At 46.6% G+C, this 23,932-nt stretch overlaps 1 protein-coding gene across 1 annotated transcript in view; it reads right to left on the bottom strand.

Moving 5' to 3' along the window:
• Positions 1-13,842, bottom strand: part of IL23A (interleukin 23 subunit alpha) — a 40,415-nt gene extending 26,573 nt beyond the window's left edge. Inside the window, exon 1 of the mRNA XM_081850002.1 lies at positions 13,215-13,842. Within this exon, the coding sequence (XP_081706128.1) occupies positions 13,215-13,220 (6 nt within the window). The 5' untranslated portion in view covers positions 13,221-13,842. The remainder of the gene's footprint in view (positions 1-13,214) is intronic.
• Between the last annotated feature and the right edge of the window lie 10,090 nt (positions 13,843-23,932).

The following is a 23,932-nucleotide window of genomic DNA, read 5'->3' as shown; positions in this document are numbered from 1 at the left end:
AATGCAGCACATTTTCGCTATAATTTTTTCAGGTGCTATTTTATCACCCTGTTGTTTTTAATCTATGTTTTAATTTAAACACTTTTCTGGATGGATAGATAGAGAGATGATAGATAGATGATAGATAATTATTTGAGTATTGGTGAAATGCAATCTAAATGCTATAAAACTATAAATGCTAACTTTGAAATGATTTTTAAAACTGCTTTCCAGTCACCAGCATTTTAGCAACGTGGTTAAAAACACTAGCAAGGTTTTGTTTAAAAAATCTTCTTTTAAAATTAGCGTTTCGTTCAAGGGGGTATAGTTTGCTTTTTAACACACGCATGCACACGGTGGAAAAGCATTTTAGAGCTGATTAAGAAATTCATTATAGGAAAAAATAAATAAACAGGGTGATACCATGACACTAATCACAAAGATTATCGTGCATGTGTGCTTGTCATCAGATGGCTGCTCAGATGAACTGAGCATTTCTCTTTCCTGCCTATGCCACACTCAAGGAACATAATGGGATATGAAAGAAGCTCAACACTTCCATTAGTGGAGAAACTAGAAAACCAGTTGCTGTTCTGCTTTCAGCTTACAGTGGAAGAGCAATTTTTGGGAATCACTGGGAGCCAGCCTACGGGAAGCAGCCTTAAAACAAAAATACTAGCAGCAAAGAGAAGGGACAGTGAATGACGTGTGAGGAAGACGATGAGACAGCCTAACTGATGATGGCTGGTGTTCATGGAGACAGGGCGGAAGACAGGGAGCCCAAACCATAACTTGAGTCAGAGCCAATGTTGAGCCATCTCATTCTAGTTTTGTCTCCATCCTCCATGCTGAGTTTAACAAGGGCAACACTGAGATGGAAGAGGAGGAGAAGGAAGATAACAGCTAGGGCCACTCTCTACGCAAGAAGCCAGGCGGGAAGAGACTGGCTGAAGCAAACGAAGGTTGATGGGGCAGCTCCCCACGTGTCCTAATGGATAAGACCCTACTGCAGTCAAGGCTGGATGGGAGATTGTCAGAAGCTCAAGGTGAGAGTGGCATCATCATTCCCTCTGGTTCAGAGATGAATGTTGGTCCCTATGTCACCAAAACTGGACTATATCCACACAAAGAGAGAAAGGTATATGATATCTGGGAGAGCCCCAAGGCATAGTGGGGAAAACCCAAAGGGCAGGAAATATCCACAAATATTTCAAATGAATAGTAAGTATGGAAGTGGCATTGGAATGACTGTTGGGGAGTGGGTGGAACAGGAGGACAGAGGGATGCATTTAGTTTTTGAAGTAATTTTGCAGTTCGGATGGCTCCATTTCCCCCACCCTCCCAGGCCTTGGGCAAATCATATGCTGTGAGCCCCCATGAAGTAGACTCACCTGACCCCAGTGAAGGTTGTGTTGTGTTTCCACCAGCAACGTTCAGCCCGGACACTGAGGTCCATCTCTGAGGGCCTTTTGGCACTTCCCTCACTGCAAGAAGTGAAATTACAGGGAACCAAGCAGAGGGCCTTCTTGGTAGTGGCACCCGCCCTGTGGGAACACCCTCCCATCAGATGTCAAGCAGATAAAGAACTACACAGCTTTTAGAAGACATCTGGAGTCAGCCCTGTTTAGGGAAGTTTCTAATGTTTGATGTTTTATCATGTTTTTTACATGTGTTGGAAGCAGTCCATAGTGGCTGAGGCAACCCAGCCAGATGGGCAGGGTATTAATAACAATATAAATAATAATAATAATAATAATTGTTATTTCTGCCATTCTTAGTCCACCCACACCACTGGCCTCTCAAATGCTAGGGGAACAGCAGGCAAAGCAGATTGGGGAGAGTCACACACTGAAGCGAGTATGATAAACTCACTAAGGACATTGACTGCATCCAGGCAGAAGGCCTCTTTGCAATAGGAATGCGCTGCAGTGGTACCTCGGGTACTTAAGTACTTAATTTGTTCTGGAGGTCCGTACTTAACTTGAAACTGTTCTTAACCTGAAGCACCACTTTAGCTAATGGGGCCTCCTGCTGCTGCCACGCCGCCGGAGCACATTTTCTGTTCTCATCCTGAAGCAAAGTTCTTAACCTGAAGCACTATTTCTGGGTTAGCGGAGTCTGTAACCTGAAGCGTATGTAACCCGAGGTACCGCTGTACTTCCTTCAAGTGCCTTTCTCAATCCACTGAGAAAGCAACAGAAAGGGCGAATCAGCCTGGGGATTGCATTCTTTTGGAGTGCTATCCTTTCAGGCCTTGAGTCTTCTGTGGGTCTTGAACAGGTGACATTAGGGTTGTCAGGCAGGGATTCAGTCTGTATGCCACCCTTGTGCTCTGGCGAGACTCCTCCACGGTCTTCAACCTTCCTCAGAAATGGGTAGACTACAACTCCCATCATCCTTGACCATTAGGCTGGCTGTGGATGATGGGAGTTGTAGTCTACCCACAGCTGGGGACCAATGGACTCAAGGGAGCGGCTGCAGAAAGACCGAGCACACCAGCCAATGAAGCCTCCCCATAGCAATAGGCCTGCCCTTCTCTGGGTTAACGCCTGTGCTGTTAATTCCTGCAAATGGGTCTGCTTATTGTTCTGAGCAAGCGGGATACCTGCTCTTGCTGAATGCTAATTTATCTAATTCAATCATTTGTGAATTGCTTCCTATGAAACATCTCAAATCAATTAACGATAATAACATCAACAATTTTTTTTAAAAAAACAACCCGCAGATGTACATCATCTTCATCTACAAAAACAATTCAAATCCAATGCAGATAAAGGCTACAATCAATCAACAATTCCCCATGGTCCCTTCGAAGTCTTCAATTCTATGATTCCACTTAAAAAGTTGGTTGAGAAAGAAAGGTTTTCCAAAACAAAACAAAAAACCCACAGTAGGATACAGATCACCTTTGCCTTCTTTCCCCTTTGCTTTGTGTTCTACAGCTCAGAATTCATGTGTGACACACTGAAATTTCCAAGGGTTCTGGGAAGTTTCTCTGTTATCACTGATCCAGCAACCTTGATATGACATTCATAATGATGGAGGAAATTCTCGTTTCAGATGAAAAGCCTCTTTTAAATAAAGGATGTTCGCTCTAGTGTTCCGGGTGCACAGAGCAGCAAAGGTTCTCAAAGCACCACCAATGTGCTATGTGAGCATGAACGACGAGGATCCTATTTCCTTAATAACTGCATTTAGCACTTGTGTTGTTGAAGTGGTTGGCGCAAAAGTTACAGGTCTTTAGGGCATTAGGAAGTGCACCCCTAGACCCTAGAGTCAGAGGCAGTCATGGTGCTGGAAACCTTTGGAGGGAAAAGTGCTCTCTTTGGCGCAGGTCTTGCTTACAGGTGTCATGAATTCATGTCAGAACAGGATGCTAGACAAGATGGGACACAGGCCTGATATTCCAGAGCTCTTATGATGTTCTCAGAGCTGCAAGGCATCCCCAAAGCTTTCCACGCCCAGATTTTATAACGGGAGAAGCAAACTTGAAACTTGAATGTGAAGCAAACTTGAACGTGAAGCAAACTGGAAAGACTGGACCTTTAAATATTTGGCCCTTTTGAAACAGCTGCCCCAAGTTTGTGCTTGTAAAGATGTGCATCAGTTTCCTGATTAGCCTACACAACAAAGATAAGCCACTGTTCAGAGTGAAATCTGAAGGCGCAGGTAGACTCCCTGGATTCTTCAACAGCCTGCCTCATCTGCAGAGAAATGAGAAGGGGAGAGGGTTTCACGCAGACGCGGTTTCCGATTGCTTGGAAAAAACCGTGGAGAGAAGGGGAAAGCAGGGAACGTCAGTCCTCACAACTGCTTCATTGGGGCAAGACCTACTGGGAAGAGTTGCTGGGATCACTTGCCTGTACAGTGGTACCTCGGGTTACATATGCTTCAGGTTACATACGCTTCAGGTTACAGACTCGGCTAACCCAGAAATAGTGCTTCAGGTTAAGAACTTTGCTTCAGGATGAGAACAGAAATTGTGCTCCGGCGGCGTGGCGGCAGCAGGAGGCCCCATTAGCTAAAGTGGTGCTTCAGGTTAAGAACAGTTTCAGGTTAAGAATGGACCTCCGGAACGAATTAAGTACTTAACCCGAGGTACCACTGTACTGTTTTGGTTTCTTTGAATAAAGAGTTAACTTCACTGACAATGGTGGGTGTGTTTTTATATTGTTGACCTACACCTGACTCCGGCTCCTGACATTTTCATTCCCGACCACAGACGAGCAGCAAGTACTGCTTCCTTCTCCATTTTCGTCAGGCTTCTCTGACCGCCCTTCCTGTGGCTAATCCGCTTCCTAACAAGAGTTTAATAAGGAGATTGGGCAGGTATTAAAGAGGCAGGTGATGAAGCAAGTTACAGTGCTCAGGAAAGCATCCTCCCACCCGGTTTTTGCTTTCCCTCTACGTTTTCCTCTACTGCCACACCCTAGTGGAAAAAAACCCACAAACAGGGTTACTTCATCACCATGAATGTCACTGTAGGGGCTTCCCCGTTGAGCAGCCGGGATCTCTTAGCAAAACAAAAGAGAAGAGCAGGGGGGAAGATGGCGAAGAGCAGGGGCAAGATGGCCCAAGGGAACGGTTTAAAGCTGAAAAGCAGTCTGTTTTCTTAGAAAACCAGTTTCATACTGTCATCTAGATGCCAAAGACAAGCCCATGCATGTCCATTTCAACAGGAAATGGAGCTCACAGTTGCACACCCGATGCCATGCCCGAAACCCAGATGAGCCAGGTCATACTATTTTTTGTTGTTTAGTCGTTTAGTCGTGTCCGACTCTTCGTGACCCCATGGACCAGAGCACGCCAGGCACTTCTGTCTTCCACTGCCTCCCACAGTTTGGTCAAACTCATACTGGTAGCTTCGAGAACACTGTCCAACCATCTCGTCCTCTGTCGTCCCCTTCTCCTTGTGCCCCTTCTCCTTGTACAGTGAAACCTTGGGTTGCAGACATAATGTGTGACGGAGGCACGTCTGCAATCCGCAGCGTTCACAGTCTGAAGTGCAGTGTCTACACAGGCACCGGCACGATTTGGCCCTTCTGTGCATGTGCGAGCAGCGAAACCCGGAAGTAACCTGTTCTGGTACCTCCGGGTTTCCCGCAGTCCGCAACCCAAATCACGTAACCTGAAGCGTCCATAACATGAGGTATGACTGTAAAAATGGATTATTTTTAAAAAAAGAGGAAATAAGCGAAGCAGTTGAAAAAAGATTGAAAATGGTAACCATTGAAGGGCAGAGGGGAGTCAAAGGATTCAGGGAATCCTAAATGATGGTGATGTTTAATGTTTGAATTTAAATATGCAATGTAAAATTCAATAAAGAAGATCTGCAAAAAAAGAAAGAAAAAAGAATGCTGTTGTGGTTTGCTGGCTACAAGATGAATAGAAAAGGCACATTTGCCCACATGTGTGTTGAGGGGAAAAGGCCTTTGCCAGAGTAGTGTGGAATGATCTGTGAAGGACCTTCCCAGTAAGCTCCCCAGTTCTGCTTTTGGACTCCCCGGTTGGAGAAAGGCAATCTGGAGATTCTTCTTGCTCTGGAATTCACTGCAAGGTCCAGTGTGCCCAACACATAGCCAGCCTAGTGGAGATTCTGACCATTCCTAACTGAAACCTAAACTGCCCAGGGGAATGTCCTGTCCTCCTCATAATCCCAACATTGCACAGAAAGGTACAGCACACAGCTTTGAAATACACATGACATATTTCACTGCCACCGGCCAATTGCCACATTCTTGCTTTCCCCACGTGCTCCCTTTGTTTGACAACATAAGCGTGTGTCTGCGAGGAGGGGAAGAGAAGACGGTGGTGGAGTAACATATAAACCTCCACATAAGCTGTGTGCAAGCAAACCAGGATGAACGTTTGACACTCGGCATTTATCCTGATTTGCTTGCATAGAGGTAACACGTCTTCTGTCAATCAATTGCTTATTCCCCACTTTTTATTGGGTTTCCCCATCACTTTCCTAACTGCAAAAAGTCTTCTTTTTTTAAAGTGGGTTTGTTGCAGGAGAGCACATACTGTACTGATCCATTTTACTCGTGCAAACCTAAATTTATGTTTGGGCTTGAATCCACCCTGAAAAACGCTGACATTCTGGAGGCAAAATTGTACTTTGGCTGAAGATACCTGGGTTGACATTCCTGATCAGCCAGGCGCCTTGATTGCAATTCCATGGATGCTTATCTAAAGTAAGTTCCCTTGAGCTCAATGTTGCCTGTTTCAACTTGTAAAACACAATGAGCCTTAACAAAAGATCTTCAGTCAACTGAAATAAAATGGCCTGGGTTCATGGATCCTCCTCAGTTTAGTATTGCATCTCTTCCATAACCTGGAAAAATGCTAGCATGGACATACCTTGTGGGCTCTTCCCACCTGTCCCAAATCTCCTGATACCAGTGGAGCTGTGTGAAAGGATTGCATGCTGTGGCATCGTGGTTCTCAGGAGGACCAAACCCACCCTAGAAATAAATTAGGCCTGGGCAGTGCTTTTTTTTAGAGGTACGCAGGGGTACACATACCCCTAAACATTTTGTGAATCTTTGTAATTTTGTCCATTTACTGTATTTATTTTTCCTGATTTGAACTATAAAATGACGATTTTCTTGAGTCAAAATGAGAGTACCCCTAAACAATTTTTTTTTGTAGGAAAAAAGCACTGGACCTGGGCTGCCAAAATTCCAGGGGCACCGGCTGTCTCAATATATCTTGGGAAGAGAGAGAGAGCCTAGTGGTACATTGGATGTTCCCCTCTGTTCTAGGGCAGAGGTGGGGAAGCTTCTAGATGGGTGGGTGGACATCATCTGATGTCATTATGGCATGAGATGATTGCTAGGTGGGTTGTTTCGCCCACCTGTTCCAGTCCCCTGTGCAGTGCTTCCTAAGCTGATGGTTGGGTGTTTGGGAAACAGAACACAAGGGGTTTTCCAGCCTTGTGTTCAGCACTTGGGAAATGCTATCAGGAATTTGGGAAGCACTGTGCAAAACGCTTTGCGAGCCCTGCGCTCAGTGGTTCTCAAGTGCAGAGCCTAGGTCTGGCGAAGCTGATTTCTGCTGGGATGAGCTTTGTGGCTGGAATGCCCATGAGGAACTCAGTTGCACAGTCAATCCAGCAGGCTTGATGCCTAAAGTGGCAGCTTTCTGTGGGGATTGACTGCACAGTCAAGTTGCCTACCAGGAAACTGGTTGCAAAGCCCATCTATCCTATTTGCTCCACACCTGATGTCCTATATGATGTCAGGTGTGCAGCAGGTTTGGGGGAAATGGCCTCATAGGCCAAATTTTGGCTCTCTGCCAGGCCAGGTTTGGCCTGTGGGCTGGAGGTTCCCAACCCCTCTTCTAAGTAAGGCAATCCAGAGCCACCTTATTTCCATTGTCTGTGGAGGATATGGAAACATTGACAAAGAAGGGGAGAAGGGTGGAGGGCAGAGAAGTGAAAGACATTAAAACTTAAATGTGAGAAAATATGTCAGCATATAGAAGTAAGATTATCTGCTCTGCGAGAGCACTCTTACTTTAGTCTCATTTCAGAGCTGAGCTCTGGAAAAACCAGTTTTGTCAGTTTGCTGCAGAAGCTAAATGTGAATACAGACCCTCCAGGTGTCTCTAATTTCCAAGGATGTCCCTGACTTAGAGAAGTCGTCCCACATTCTGATTTGATCCTGGAATGTCCCACTTTTCCTTAGGATGTCCCTATTTTCACTGGAGGGTATGGAGTTATCCGACCCCTGAGCTGTCTGAAGGCAATCCTGTGTAGGGAAGGTTTTTTTAATGCTTAATGTTTTATTATGTTTTTATATATGTTGGAAGCTGCCCAGAGTGGCTGGGGCAACCCAGTAAGATGTGTGGGGTATAAATAGTAAAATTATCATTATGGAATGGGACGTCCCTATTTTCATGGGAGAAATGTTGGAGGGTATGTGAACAGCACTGATCGACTAGAGTTTGGTACATCATGGCTCCTGCCACCCAAAACAATATTAAAAATCCCCGGAAGAGCTTTGTAACTCTTCTAAAATGAGTTGTGATTTTTAAAAAATAATACAGGGATAGACATACAGTATGTTTAGATGAATAAACTAAAGACGCCAAATAAATAGCCAAATAAAGGCACCCTGTCCCTCCTATTTTTCTTAATTGGGAATTTCTTTGGATTTGTTGTTGTTGTTTGGTTAAGGAGGGGTCCCTTTGAAAAAAAGGTGGTCCTTGATTCCACCTTGCTCTATTTATTTCTTGAAAGGGGTGTAGGTGTTTTGCCTCTTTTTGTGGAAGGTAGAGTTTGGCACTTTGCCCATTTTTCTTCTGTGAAACAGGTACTTCTATCTGGAAGGACACTCTTGTGCTATAGTGCAACCAAGGTAGGACAAAACCCTTTCCCCAACCTTCCTCCTTTGCCTCGTCTTTAGCCTCAAGTGGATCTTTGAGGAAGAAAGTGATATAAGAAACAAACTGCTCCTTTTCCCTTATGGGGTACCCAAGAGCCCATATAGAGTCCTTTTGTAGGTTCTCTATCGGTAGGAGAAAATAACAGAGGTCAACCAGAGAATATTGAGAAGCAAAGCAGCTAGTAAGCCTGATCTTTATTAACTGTTGCAACAGGGTGTTCCCCCACATGCAGGAGAGAGGAGGAGGAGCCAGTACAAAGGTGTGCCTGCCCTTATATAGACATTTTAAATTGCCTGCCCTGGAGTCCAATACCACCCCCAGAAACATCATACATACATCACAGAAAAGGCAGTCTACAACAGAAATCTGAGTGCATTGTTTATCTCCTGTCTGGCAAGTTACTTGATTGCATCATCTGGGTTTTGGCCACTCTTTTGTTATTATAACTACTTAATACCTGAATCCAGGTCACAGGCTCACACCCTGTTCATATCTTGAATGTGCCCTTAAGACAGGATTTGTGAGAAAAGAAACAATGGGGAGGTTTCCCACTTTGACCTTGCAGAGAAATATTTGAGGTCAATTTGTTCAGGACCTAATCTGTGGGGTTTCAGACATGTGGTTTATATATAAAGTTATGAACATTTAATGTTTTTATATATGACCTTAAAATTCTTATAACAAAAACTTTATCCTTCTTTTATATGCCTGGCTAATTAGAGCTTTGCGTGAAAGGCCTTTCCACCAAAACCTTCACCAGTTGAGGGTGGAAAAACGCTTGTGGTTATCTTCCATTTTGGAAGGCAGGGCTCCTTCTCAGTGTGCAGGGGATGGGGAAGGAAGTATGCACAGGGGGGGGGCCGAGGGGATAGGGGGTCAATGCACAGCAACTAGAGCAGCAGGACCCATCACCAGATCCAGAAGGGCCCCTGTCTCCATGAACACAGTGGGCTCTGAGTCGTAGGAGCAGTGTGTGGGGGTGCTCTAGGACAGGGATGGCCAACTCCTAAGAGACTGCGATCTACTCACAGAATAAAAAACTGGCAGTGATCTACCCCTTTGGGGGGTTTGGGGGGGGGGTTCAGGTCAAAGTTGTTGAGCTTTTTTAGGGAGAAAGGGGGAAAGTTGCTTGCCAAAAGATCACTGCGAAAACTCCATCTTACGTTCTGGAGATCATGCAACAATGGAGGGCGGAGGGCGGGGGCGGATTCTATTTTACCACCGCTAAGGAAAGGGAGCCAGCGATCGACCGCGATCTACCAAAACCTGCCGGGGATCTACCAGTAGATTGCTATCAATGTGTTGGACATCCCTGCTCTAGGAGGCTGAGGCAGGCAAGGGCCCACAGCCAGCTCCCTAGTTGGCCAGGTGAGTCTCACTAGATCTGGGAGGAGTTGTGTGTTCCCTTGGCTGGAGTAGGCTGCCATCAGCACATAAAGTACAAAATGGAAGCAGAGCTGAGGTGCTGTTTCTGCTCAACTGCCCATGTTGATGGGCCTTGACTTCGATGCTCCTGAACCTCTATGGGGCTGTGCTTTGGGTTTGACTCTGGACAGTATCCTGACTGCTGGACTTCAGACTTGGCTACTTGGATTGACCCTGGACTGTGTTTCCAGACCTTTGGAATTTGCTTGTTTGGATTGACCCCTGGACTTTGAATTCTGGAAGGAATACGGATTTCCTGCCAGGTAGGCCAGGGCTTCAGGGCAGAGGTTTGACCAGGGTGGGGGCTTGCCCGGCTTCTATTTTACTGTCCCTCCAGAGAGGAAGAAATGTGGCAACAGTGGGGAACCATCGCAGGACAACGAATAAAGCAGAATAAATCCACACCTAATGCACTATTAGTGTTGCCAGAAGCGTGTTGCAATAAAACATCAGTCTTCTTGATTGCAGGGATAGAGATGTGATGAGACAAATTTGGAATTCCCTGAGCCTACTCAAATTAGTGAAATTCCATTCATCTTAGAAAACTGGAAAACCAACAGAGAGCCAAATATGGGTGGGCAGGTTGTTTTCTAAGTAAAGGAAATTCTAAGTTTCGTTTATGAGCAATAAACAATTGTGTAGCTGGGACAGTGGCTCTGAGCAAAGGTGCAGCCTTTTGTTATGCTAAGATTGCATTCTGACTGGGGGTGGTTTTTGACAGGAAGGAAAACGTTTTGGTATTAAAGAAATTCCTTTGTAATACACCAAAAAATCCATCCCTTTGAATGTTGTTGTTCTTATTAATCTGTCCATTAATCCTATTTTCTAATGGTTAGAAAGGGAAGTCAAACTGGGAAGGTCAGCAGCTCCGTGGTTAAATATGTGACTGAATTGAATGTCTCTGGGTTTTATTTTTTTAAAAAAACAGCAGCCAAAGACAAAAGGAGTGGGGATCCGTATCAGAAAAGCGGTGCATGGGGAGGAACGTTCAGTTCCACACACATACGCTCCAACATTTCTCCGATGAAAATAGTGACACCCTTTTCCATAACAACAACAATAATTTTATTATTTATAACCCACCCATCTGACTGGCTTGCCCCAGCCACTCTGAGCTGCTTCCAACAGCCAAGGAGATAAGTAATTACAAAAACTTTAGAACAGGCATAGGCAAACTCTGGCATAGGCAAACTCTGGCCCTCCAGACGTTTGGGACTACAATTCCCATCACCACCTAACAGGACCAGGGGTCAGGGATGATGGGAATTGTAGTCCCAAACATTTGGAGGGCTGGAGTTTGCCTATGCCTGCTTTAGAAGATATCTGAAGGCAGCTCTGTATAGGGAACTTTTAAAATCATTGTTATATAACATTAAAGATTTAAAAAGTTCCCTATACAGGGCTTCCTTCAGATATCTTCTAAAGTTTTTGTAGTTACTTATCTCCTTGGCTCAGGGGGTCGCATAACTCCATACCCTCCAACATTTCTCCAATGAAGATAGGGACGTCCTACCATACCCTCCAACATTTCTTGGGTGAAAATAGGGATGTACGGAGGAAAAGCGGGACATTCCAGGATCAAATCAGAAATTGGGACAGTGTCTGTAAATCCGGGACTATCCCTGGAAAATAGGGAAACTGCCCACACACCCTCACACCAGTGATGCATTCCTGATGACAGAAGAGCCTCAAAGACCAGCCTCTCCCCATGTAAACAGTTTGAGACTGTGTTCCTCATCTGGGGGCCGCCTTCGTGTGCCTCCTCCTTGAGAGGTCCGGAGGGTGGCAACACGAGAACAGGGTCTTTTCTGTCGTGGCTCCCTGTTTGTGGAATGCTCTCCCCAGGGAGGTTCGTCTGGTGCCTTCATTATATATTTTTTGGCGCCAGGTGAAAACATTCTCTTCAACCAGGCCTTTGGCTGATTAATATCCTACAACCTTTGAAATGTAAAGGGTGTGTGTGTTACTGTTTTGTTGCTTGGGTTTTAATTATTTACTTTTGTTTTTATCTTGTATTTTATTCTGTGAACTGCCCTTGATGCTTCAACTTTGTTTTTCTTTCTCTGTTTCAACCTCAGCCAATTCCAATCTATTAAATGTTTGGAATAAGTCAGAAGCCCAAGGCAGTATAAGTTCCTCAACTAAGTTTATTCAACATTTGTCAGTGACAACAGCTCACTCATAGGAACACAAGAACCGAACTGACTGGACAACACACTAATAATTCTGAGCATGAACTGACCGTTGACAGTTGAAGTGCATGCGCTTACTTGCCATTAGAACGTTCATCTACCAACGCGCCTTGTAACATAAAATGTGTTAAACACAACACATAACACTCCTCTCCCCCAACTTCCTAACAAAAGGAACAAACATAGTCATCAAGGTGTGCCGGCCTTTTCCGCACCCACTGGGACCGTCGCGGTTCTTGTGCCGACTCCGGTACCCGCAGTCTGAGTGGGGCGGTCAGTGAGGCCGGCTCCAAAGGGTCACTGCCGATGGAGCCACTGAGGATTCTGGCCTGAAGTCGCCCTGCTGGGGTAACTCAGTCACCCGCAACCCGTCTGGTTCCCACCCTGGCCTAGGCACAGAATCGCCCGAAGTACCCATTTCTCTGTCCTCTGGTTCTGCTTGAAGTTCCGTGTTCGGAGGTGCCCTGGCTCTGATCTGTTCAAGGTGTCTTCCAAATCAATCTCCCCTCCAACCCTACCTTGTAGGAAACCAGAACTGTACAGTGGTGCCTCGCAAGACGAAATTAATCCGTTCCGTGAGGCTCTTCGTATAGCGGTTTTTTCGTCTCGCGAATCAAGCCCATTGACAGCTTAGCAGATTAGCACTATTAGCGGTTTAGTGGCTTTTAGCGGATCAGCTGATAAGCGTCTTAGCGGCTTAGGAAAAGGGGGGGAAAGGGGGAAAAACCCCGCAGGAACTCGCAAGACATTTCGTCTTGCGAAGCAAGCCCATAGGGAAATTCGTTTTGCGAAGCGCCTCCAAAACGGAAAACCCTTTCGTCTAGCGGGTTTTCCATCTTGCGAGGCGTTCGTCTTGCGGGGCACCACTGTACAATGGGCAATGATATCAGGGACCCAACCCTGTCCGGGCCCATAGTTTCGGATGTACACAGTGTACCCCGGGGAGAACCCTCTTGGAGCCCCCCGCACCACATATATCATGGAGTAGGATGAGCTGGTATCCAACTCCATAGTGCACGGGGTTCCCTCTATCTTGAGTTGTATCCTAAGCTTATTGGACCCCGGGGACGGAAGTTGAAGTACCCTGGCTGGAGAGATGGACTGTAACTCCTCCTCTATGTAGGCCTCGTGGACACATTGCTTGGGTCGTGCTCCGGAAGTCTTGGAGCAGCAGACTCGACCAATGTGCCCAGTCTTCCCACAGCAGCGACATATGGCGTCCCAAACCTGCATGTCCGACGCTTGTGGTTTTCTCCGCAGCTGGCGTAGGTCCCTCGAGGTGCGTCAGATGACCGCTGGTTTGACGATGTGCTCGTAGCTTGGGAGCAGTGGTGTCAGTCGAATCCGTCCAAAGCTCGGTGGACACCCTCATTGTGGGAATCTGTGGGAAGACGACCGGTCTCGCTGGATACAATGAGTTCTCCTTTTGGTACGTGGGCTGTGGGCCACCTCATGGGAGTTATCCTTCTCAAAGGCCGTGGCCATATTCATTGCTTTCATCATCGTGATGTTGTCTTTTGCCAGCAGCTTGCGGCGGAGATGGCTGTCTCGCACGCCACTGATGATCCTTTCGGGAAGTCGTTCCTCGATGTCAGCGAATTGACAATACATCGCAATCGCCCGGAGCGCTGTGATGTCTTCGCTCGCTGACTCTTGCGCTTGTTGCTTTCTGTGTGCAAAGTCATAGCGGCGGTGGTTCTTAGTTGGCTGAGGTGCAAGGTATCTTGTCATAGCCTGTGTCAGCTCATCAAAAGTGCATGCCTCTATGTCCCTGGGTGCCATCAGACCTTCCAGTAGAGTGATGGCAGAACTTCCCAGCACCGTCAGTAGCACATCCACCTTGTCTGCCTCCCTAGTGAAGTCAGACGTAGCTCCTTATTCGGTGGAGCCACTGTAGCCATTCTGCAGGATGGCTCATATCGAAGTCCGGTGGCGGCCGACTATGACTGGTAGCCATCCTCAGATCCTCGGATCGCTTTCTCTTTTATTCCTTACATTTCTTGGGAAGATGCACAACAATGTGTGAGGATACTTGCTTTTGATTCCATATACCCAGATACATGCTGGCACACTAGGATGCTGCGATAGAGCATTGTTATTTTCTATGCCAACGTTTGCCAACCTGGTGCCCTCCGGGTGTTTTGAACTACATACCGTATTTTTCGCCCTATAGGGTGCACCGGCCCATAGGGCGCACTTATTTTTTGGGGGGGGGCAATAAAGAAAAAACAATTATTTCCCCCCCCCCGAGCCCCAAAGAGCAAAGAAGCCATGACAGCGAGCGGGATGGATCCTGCTAGCTGTCTTGGCTTTGTTTTTAGACTTGGGGCTGGGGGTCCGAGAGCGATGGCGAGGTTGCGCGCAACCTCGCCATCGCTCCCGGAGCTTGCGGGGCTGGGGGCGGGGGAAGCCTGAGCTTCCCCCGACCCCAGCCCCTAGAACGGGGCCTGCTGCCCGCAAGCCTTGCGAGCCCAGCGGGAACTCCCACCGGGCTCGCAAGGCTTGCAGACATCTGCCCGAAGCCCGGGGTGTGCTGCTGCCCGCAAGCCTTGGGAACCCGGTGGGCACTCCTGCCGGGCTCCCAAGGCTTGCGGATAGCTTCCTGAAGCCTGGAGAGCGAGAGGGGTCGGTGCACACTGACGCCTCTCGCTCTCCAGTCTTCAGCGAAACCTGCATTTGCCCCATAAGATGCACACACATTTCCCCTTCATTTTTGGAAGGGAAAAAGTGCGTCCTATAGGGCGAAAAATACGGTAGTTCTGAGGATGAAGGGAGTTCTAATCCAAGGCATCTAGAGGGCAGCAGGTTGGGGAAAGTTGCTCTATGTCACAAAATAATAGAAGTCTGGTTGTTGTTGTTGTTAATTGTCAGTCACTTTGAGGATCTTCTACGTGTCCTTGTTTGCGTCCCATTCCCTGTGCGCCATTCCTTGGGTAGCTGGACACATCAGTTCCAGGAATCTTCGTAAAATGCGGTAGCTGAGGTTGGTACTACAACAACTTCCCTGTGTCTGCAGTTTTGCTTTTTATCAATGGAATGCAGAGGGGGAGGAGGTTTGAGGAGGAAGACGCTGCTTGCTGTGGCTTTGTGGGAGAAGAGGAGGGATGGGGGAGAAATCTCATTACCTTGAAATTGTGCCGGGAAACACAGAAAGCCAACACAGATCTTTTAAAACAGGCATGTATTCAGATGTGTGGTGCATCTGTTCCACTAAGACATGCATGATGGACACATCTGGAGTTTCCATAGTCGCAACTAGCCTGCAGGTGTGTTTGTTTAATTTTTGAATGCAACCAAGAGGGGAACCACAAGTTCACTTCTGAATTGCTTGATTTTTTTTTTTCTTGAATGAAAAGTTGCTACTTCATTGCTGCTTTATAGTGCATGCAGCCACATTCATTGGTATATTTTTAAATTATCCTGCCCTTTGGCTTTCTTGTAAAGAGGCTGTGTTGTTGTTGTTAAATTCCTTTCCCACCCTTCCTTGCAAAGGAGCCCAGGATGGCAAACAGATTCACAATTTAAAAGTTGTTATGTACTGAGTCGAATAGGATCCAAACTGCAGCAGTCTGATTGGTCCTAGAACAATAGGATCCAAAAGGCAGCAGTCTGATTGGTCCTAGAACAATAGGATTCAGAAGGCAGCAGTCTGATTGGTCCTAGAACAATGCAGCAGTATGATTGGTTGGCAGGAACCACCCAATCATGCTCCAGATTGAAGTGAATCCACAACCTGATTGGTTTACAGTACAATTCCGGAATTAGCCAATCATGTGCAGCCCATTGTGTAAATAATGTATATAAGGCAGATACTTTGAGGGGACTTTCATTCATTCCTCCTCACCACTATGAGCTGAATAAAGAGCATGAAATCACTTTGCGACTCCGAGTATATTTCAAAAGTAGAGCAAAAGCACTGTCCTTTAAGGTTCATCGATGTTGGTTGGTGTCCCGTCTGTCTTGGAAGACGATGGAGGAGCATAGCTGTCAACTTACAGATTTGAAAATAAGGGACCAGCAGCCTCGAAAATAAGGGATCAGCAGCCAAAATAAGGGATTTTGCTTAGCTTATACATAAATCCGGCACTGATGGAGCCATGCTGCTTTTGCAGTTATGAAAGAGTTATGAAAGGGATGCAGAGGGGGAAATCACTACATTAAGATGCTGCACTGGTTGGAGGGTATGCTAAGCAGCACGTCGGGGCTGCCGTCATCCTGGCGCGAGGAGTTCCATCGGCCCTTCCCTACCCGAGAGAGAGGGAGGGAGGGAGAGAGACTCTCACCCACGCCGCCCGTGAGACTGGCATGAGGCGGTTGCAGCGCTGCCATGGCCGCTGAAGCGCCGCCCTTCTGCATCCCTCCCCATCCCCTCCTCTTCCTCCTCCCTCAGGCCGCCTCCTCAGCCGCTGCTGCCACCTCCGGCTTCCTCTGGCAGTGCTGCAGAAGTCTCGCAGGAGAGGGGGAGCTCATGTGCACACTCTCTGGAGGTGGAGGACTCCGGGCCGCTGCTTCACTCCTGAGCTGGGAGAGCATGAATCCCGGGAAATTTAAGGGACATCATCAATAAGGGACAGTAGCGGGACATGGCGCTGGGATAAGGGAGTTTCCCGCCAAATAAGGGATGGTTGACAGCTATGTGGAGGAGTGTGCCTTTGGGAGTGATGTCAAACCGTTGGAAGGTTGCAGCGCCTGCTGTGGCTGTAGAGACCAATGCAGGCGAGATATGTTTTGTTGCAGCTGGGGTGGATGAAGGAATCTGATTGTGTTGCTGTACCTCCCTCTGTACTCCTCCCTGCTGTCATTCCTCCTTTGGTCACTGCTATGGATACATGACCTGACCATAGCTGTCAACTTACAGATTTGAAAATAAGGGACCAGCAGCCTTGAAAATAAGGGACCAGCAGCCAAAATAAGGGACCTGCAGCCTCACCTGTTCCAGGCACTCCAGTCTTCCTGTCCTCCTGCAGTCTGGTCAAACTCATGCTGGTAGCTTCGAGAACACTGTCCAACCAACTTTGTAACCAGAGGTTCAACTGAATAGAATCTGAATCACATGCACCACAAGGCCTATGCAGCCTCAACTTAAGATGGCTCCCCGGCTTGGCTTTGCACTGCAAAGTTTGCAGCAGCACGTGCAACAAAATGGCGTCCAGCATTCAAAAAACCCCTCAGCTTGCATTAACTAGCCACACACAAGGCATGCAAGCTCCACCCCCCAGTCGTTCTTAGACTTCTTATTGGGTGAGCAACGCAGCCAAGCAACACAGTTGGAGCCTCCCTCCTCCCTGGCCGCCAGGGAGGGAGGGAGAAGAGCTGCTTCCTTTGAAATTTAAGGGACATTCTTTAAGGGACATTTAAGGGACATCCATCAATAAGGGACAGCAGCGGGACATGGCGCTGGAATAAGGGACTGTCCCTTCAAATAAGGGACACTTGACAGCTATGGACCTGACTGTCTCCAGGCACTGGTCATCTGGAAGGGATACCCACATGGCAGAGTGGATGTTTGCAAACGTGACATGAAGGCTGGCAATGTCTTTGTAATGCAGTTAGTTTGCCAAGGAGCCTGGTGCCTGAAGCCAGCTCCTTGGGGATCCTGCCACTTTCCATTTTGTGGACATGACCAAGCCAGCGTAGACATTGTTGAGACAGGAACGCAAACATGCTGGGGAATTAGGAGAACACAATCGTTTCAAACTCTGTCCTGCCACATGACACCCAAAATTTTCCTGATGGAGCACATCAGGCATCGATCCTGCAGGGCCAGATTAATCATTGTACCAACTCCTAGACACAGCATTCTCTCAGTCAAGTTGGGGTCCTTGTGTGATCTAATTATCTGGAGTTTCCAGTGCAGCAACAATCCCTATCTTATTCCTAGCCCAGAAATTTAAGATTTCTGCAAGGTGTCAGACTGGTGATCAAAGAAGTTGTCATATCCTGCCATTTATTTTCTTACACCATCACCAAGACTCATTCATTTGTCTCTGTTCTCCACTAAACCATTTTTTTAGTGCTCTAGTAATTTTTCACTACAACTTCCTCCTCCTTTTGAACTTTCTGTGATTGTTTCTGGTCCTGTGGAAGCTTGTATAATACGTCCAAACAAAGTGAGAGCAACCATATGATCAGAATTCTGCCAGTAGTATTGCTAGTTCTGAGGGAGATTCCATTTAAACAGGTTACTGTAACATTTATAGATACTGCATTACATACCCAAAGGCTGTTTACCCTGTTTACGCTGCAAATATATGAATGTATCCACACTTTGGCTATTTTATTTCCCTCTTCTATTAATCAAGGGGAAAATCCACCTTCTCACCCTTTAAGTTGGCGATTGGACTCTCCAACTCCACCTGTCTCTGGGTTTTGGACTTTTTGTCAGAACGTTCTCAGAGGGTTAGAGTAGGGTCACATATGTCCACAGCCCTTAGCCTTAACACCGGCTCACCACAGGGTTGTGTGTTGAGTCCCCTGCTCTATACTCTCTATACGTATGATTGTACAGCCATTTATTCCAGCAACAAAATCATCAAGTTTGCTGATGACACTACGGTGGTGGGGCTCATTTCAGGAGGGGATGAGTCCGCCTATCGGGACGAGGTGGAGCGGCTTTGTGCTTGGTGTGGAGAGAACAATCTGGCTCTTAATACGGCTAAGACCAAGGAATTGGTGGTGGATTACAGGAAAAAAAAGGCGGACATTCAGCCCTTGTATATCAACGGGGAACGGGTGGAGAGGGTGGCGGAATTCAGGTTTTTGGGAGTGACTATCGATCAGGGCATGACTTGGAGCGCAAATACCACTGCTCTGGTGAAGAAGGCCCAGCAGAGAATTTATTTCCTCAGACTTTTAAAGAAGAACAATCTGAGTGAGAGACTGCTGGTGTCCTTCTACCGAGGCTCCATAGAGAGCATTCTCACATACTGTATTTGTGCCTGGTTCTCCAGCTGTACAGCTAGGAAGAGGAAGGTGCTCCAGAAGGTCATAACCACAGCCCAAAGGATTATTGGTCATCCCCTCCCATCTTTGGAAGAACTGTACGGTTCCCGTTGTCTTAGGAAAGCAAACAATATCCTGCAGGATGCATCTCACCCGGGACACAGTCTGTTTGTACTACTGCCTTCTGGCAGGAGATACAGAAACATCAAGTCAAGGACAAATAGACTGAAAAATAGTTTCTATCCAAGAGCTGTGGCCTTCTTAAATGCAGTAACTCGATAGTGTGACCTGGGAGTTTGATGGGTGTGGGTGTGGGTGTGGCTGGAATGTGGTTTGTTTGGTTGTTGTTGTTGTTTTGCTTTTGTTGTTTTTAAGGGATGGCATCCAATTTCGTTGCACTTGTGCAATGTTGCACTTGTGTAATGACAATAAAGAATCTATCTATCTATCTATCTATCTATCTATCTATCTATCTATCTATCTAAATCCCTCCCCTGCCCCAATAGCTTGTTCTTCCTGTTCTGCCATGGCTATGTGTGCTTGTGTGTGAAACGTAATGTCCATACATTTTGCACAGATGGTCCTATTTACAACTATTTCTAAGGTGCTCTGTGGTTTTCTATGTAGAGGCTGGATCAGAGATGTCTCCTCCTGCCTGGCCATGCTTTGCCCTGTGGTGAGGTGTGCCTCAGTGGGCTGCTTGTTTTCTCTGTGGCAGGGTGCTTTGCTGCCAGTGAGGGTATAGCCATCAGGCTGAGCTTCTCTGTTGTGTGCCACAAATATATATTTTTATTACTGAAACAGTTGTTTGTGCCAAAACTGAGGTTTGGGCTAGGGGAGCATGCTTTGGGGTAGTTTCAGGAATGGCAGTTCATCTCCTGAGTCCTCCTTTTCTTTACCTTCAGGCAGTTGCAAACTCAGATATATGATCTAATTGCCAGATGGCATCTTAAACTTGGGCTGTGATCACCACAAGGGAATGTCTATTATTATTATTATTATTATTATTATTAATAATAATAATAATAATAATAATAATAATAATAATAATTTCCACTTCTGAACCACTTAATAGGGACGTGGGTGGCGCTGTGGGTTAAACCACAGAGCCTAGGACAGGCCGATCAGAAGGTTGGCAGTTCAAATCCCCGCAACAGGGTGAGCTCCCATTGTTCGGTCCCAGCTCCTGCCAATCTAGCAGTTCGAAAGCACAAATGGCAAGTAGATAAATAGGTACCTCTCCAGAGGGAATGGTAAACGGCGTTTCCATGTGATGCTCTGGTTCGCCAGAAGCGGCTTAGTCATGCTGGCCACATGACCCGGAAGCTGTCTGTGGACAAACGCTGGCAACCCCAGAGTCGGTCACAACTGGACCTAATGGTCAGGGGTCCCTTTACCTTTATACCACTTAATATTTTAAAGAACAAATCTCAAAGCTGTTTACAACACATTAAAGCATCAAATAAAACAATCCAGGATAAACCTAATTCTGGCTTCAAGGAAAATATTTCAGATCCTTCTCTTAGTTACAATTTCCTTTCCCCAGTCGCCAACCTAGCACCTAGAGGTCTCCATGTGGTTGAAGTTGGACTCACACCAATCGCAAAATATGCCCAGCTAATTTCAAGTACTGCCTGCAGACCACTTGCCCCTTAACAGCCTTTGAGTTATTGATTCTGATTTCAGAATATCATTGAAAACACCAAGATAAATTTGGGAGAAAGGGGTGGGGGAACTTGGAGGCACAAAGCCAAAATCATTCATGTATGGACAAAAGGGCACAAAAGCATACATGATAAAGTCAGGTATGTGCAACCCACAGAGGCACTGAACACCTTTGTGTGGGCGCATCTTTAAAGGTGCCACAAAAGTCTGTTTTGATTGCTAACACAGGCTATCGTAGCCAGCGGCACAGCTAGCCACTCGGGCACCAGGAGTGGCGAACATGTTTGGCACCCAGGGGCGGGTCGATCTGCCCCGGAGGCTCGCCCCCCCCATGGGAGCAGGTCAATCTGCCTGGGGGTGCTCGGCGTGGTGGCGATTCACCCGGGGGAATTTTGTCACCCATCCCCTTAGGGATGACAACTGGGGCGGACCGCCCCCACCGCCCCCCTTCCTACGTCCCTACACCACTAGGGATATTAGTAAACAAAGGTTACTAGTAGCCATTCCTGACCACACATCCTTGATAAATTACCATATCAGTCATTTGTGGCTAGATAGGAGTGGGAAATCCAAAAACCCTGTTCTTAGCTTGTCTTAAGTCATATTTGATGGGCTGGAGGGGAACTTCCCTCTGAGTGTGTGAGGACACACCTACTTTTCCAGCTAGCTCGCTGGATTCCATGCGTCGAGTGACTACACTTCATATTGAATGGGCCTCTATTCCACATAAAATATGACAAAGGCTTTCATTGGAAAAAAGGAAAAGGGAAAGTCTCACACCTCTGTGTATCCACTGTGTATGTGTAACTATCCTGTTGCTAATACGTACACAGGGTTCATCCACAGTTACCTCCAATCCATGTTTCTAGGCACAGGTCTGTGTTTCCCTCGTTAGTCTGAGCACTTCCCCACCCTCTACCTCCTCTATTTTCACCGCTGAATCGGAGAAAAGGACCATTTGCGGAAAACCCGGATTGCTGTTTGCACCAATTCAGAGATAAAGATCGGGTATTCCTGGGGAAAGCAGGGGGTGGGGGAAGTGCTCAGACATGGACCAGAAAAGCACTTTCTGATATGCCTAGAAAGTGCATATCATGCATACATATTATGGAACATACAAAACCATAATGAAATAAAATATCTGAAAAATACATTGCTATTTCTCTGAACGCACCCAGGAGCAGACCCTCTAAGTATCCCTATTTTTCAGGGACAGTCCTGGATTTATAGAAGCTGTCCCAGTTTCTGATACGATCCCGGAATGTCCTGCTTTTCCTTAGAACGTCCCTATTTTCATCAGAGAAATGTTGGAGGGTACGGACCTGTGCCTAAAAAGTGCAGGGCAAAAAGTGTGGAGAAGTCCAAACAGTAGAATATATTAAACAGCAATAAAATTAAAGCCCTGAAAAATACACTGCTCCCCTCTGAATGTATTCGAGAGTGGAAACTGGATGTTGCCAGATCTTATACCACACTATAATCTCTTCATCTCACCACCAAAATCTGAAATACAGTGGTACCTCAGGTTAAGTACTTAATTCGTTCCAGAGGTCCGTACTTAACCTGAAACTGTTCTTAACCTGAAGCACCACTTTAGATAATGGGGCCTCCCGCTGCTGCCGTGTCGCCAGAGCACGATTTCTGTTCTCATCCTGAAGCACTATTTCTGGGTTAGCGGAGTCTGTAACCTGAAGCGTATGTAACCTGAAGCGTATGTAACCAGAGGTACCACTGTAGTCCTCTTATCTATTCCCATTGAAAGCTTCTCTTCATAGACATCTGGAGGCAATTCTTAATCACCACTGGCACTAGGCTTTTGCAATGCTGCCATACAGGACTACTAGCCCAGTTTGTAATCTTGGCACATGCACCCTTAACCCCAGATTTACTGGGAAAGTGGAGAATGTGGGCCTAAAGGCACTTATCAGGGAGCAGTTTGTGCTCGTGCTGAAGTACATTCAGTACTTTTCTCTTCAGCTGAAGCGAGCCTTTTTTTTGTCTGATCATCCACAAAGAAGTTCAGGTCACACCCACACTATGCGTCACATAGTTTTACTCCAAGCAGACCAACTGAAGTGAGCGCCGCAACCCCAGTCATCCACAACTGGACCTAACGGTCAGGGGTACCTTTACCTTAGGTCCATTAATTTCAATGGGGTGACTCTTGAGTAGAACACAATAGGCTACAACCCCATACATTTAAAGCATGCTGAATTTGGGCCTTGCACAGGGCGCCACTGAAATTTGAAAGACTAAAGCCCGCTTCTGCACTAGGTGCAATGTTTTTTCAAATTTGGGTCACCACCCATCCTCCGTAGCCAATGGTCAAGGATTATGTGAGTGGCAATGTTTTTGTTAGCATGTCTCAAGAGACAACTGAGTGCCCCTCCAGGGGTGAAGTCTAACTGCTGCGTTAATAGCACCAAAGTGACTTCACTGGGGAGCAAGCCTGGGCAGTGGGTATTGTTGTAAACAAAAATTGCCCTTTTCCCTTATGGGGTATCCAGGAGCCCATATAGAGTCCTTACATAGGTTCCCTAGGAGAGAATAACAGAGGCCAACCAGAGAATATTGAGAAGCAAAGCAGCTAGTAGGCTTGATCTTTATTGAACTGTTGCAACAGGGTTCTACCCTCACCTGCAGGAGAGGAGGAGGAACCCCGAAAAATGGCACGCAATGCCTTATAAAGACTTTTGAAATTACCACCCTGTAGATCAAGACCACCCCCAGAAACATCATACATACATCACAGAAGGGGTGTAACCTAAGACCACCCCTCAGATACATCATACCTACATCACAGCAAAGGCGGTCTTAAAACAGAAATTTGAATGTTGTTTTTCTGCTGTTGTTGTTTATCTCCTGTCTGGCAGGTTACTTGATTGGGTTGCCTGGGGAGCCTGGCCAGTCTTTTGTCATGATACTTAGTTCCTGGGCCATGTCACAGGCTAACACCCTATTCAAACACAGACATACCCTTAAGACAGGATTTGTGAAGGAAATGACAATGCGGAGGCTTTTCCATTTTCCTTTGACCTTGCAGAGAAAACATTTGGTCAGTTTGAGACAGTTTGGGAATCAAAATGGTTCCAGGTCGGTCTTCCTGTGCTGACCTATGTATGTGTTTGGTTGGTACACTTGTGAACATTTAACATACGGTATATCTAAGACCTCAAAATTCCTATCACAGTATGGAGGTCCTGGGCCTCCCAGACAACAAGACCTCCCCCCACCTTGGCCTCGCTGATGCGTTCCAGAGGAAAGCAGAGCAACACATTGGGCACCAGCTGGGCTGCAGCAGTTGCTGGAAGGAGGCATACGGGTCCAACAACAGCAGA

The sequence above is a fragment of the Podarcis erhardii genome (assembly GCF_964252035.2).
Source record: "Podarcis erhardii genome assembly, chromosome: 2".
Taxonomy (NCBI): domain Eukaryota; kingdom Metazoa; phylum Chordata; class Lepidosauria; order Squamata; family Lacertidae; genus Podarcis; species Podarcis erhardii.
Note: the sequence above shows the minus strand (reverse complement) of the source record. Positions and strands in the feature narration are given on the sequence as shown.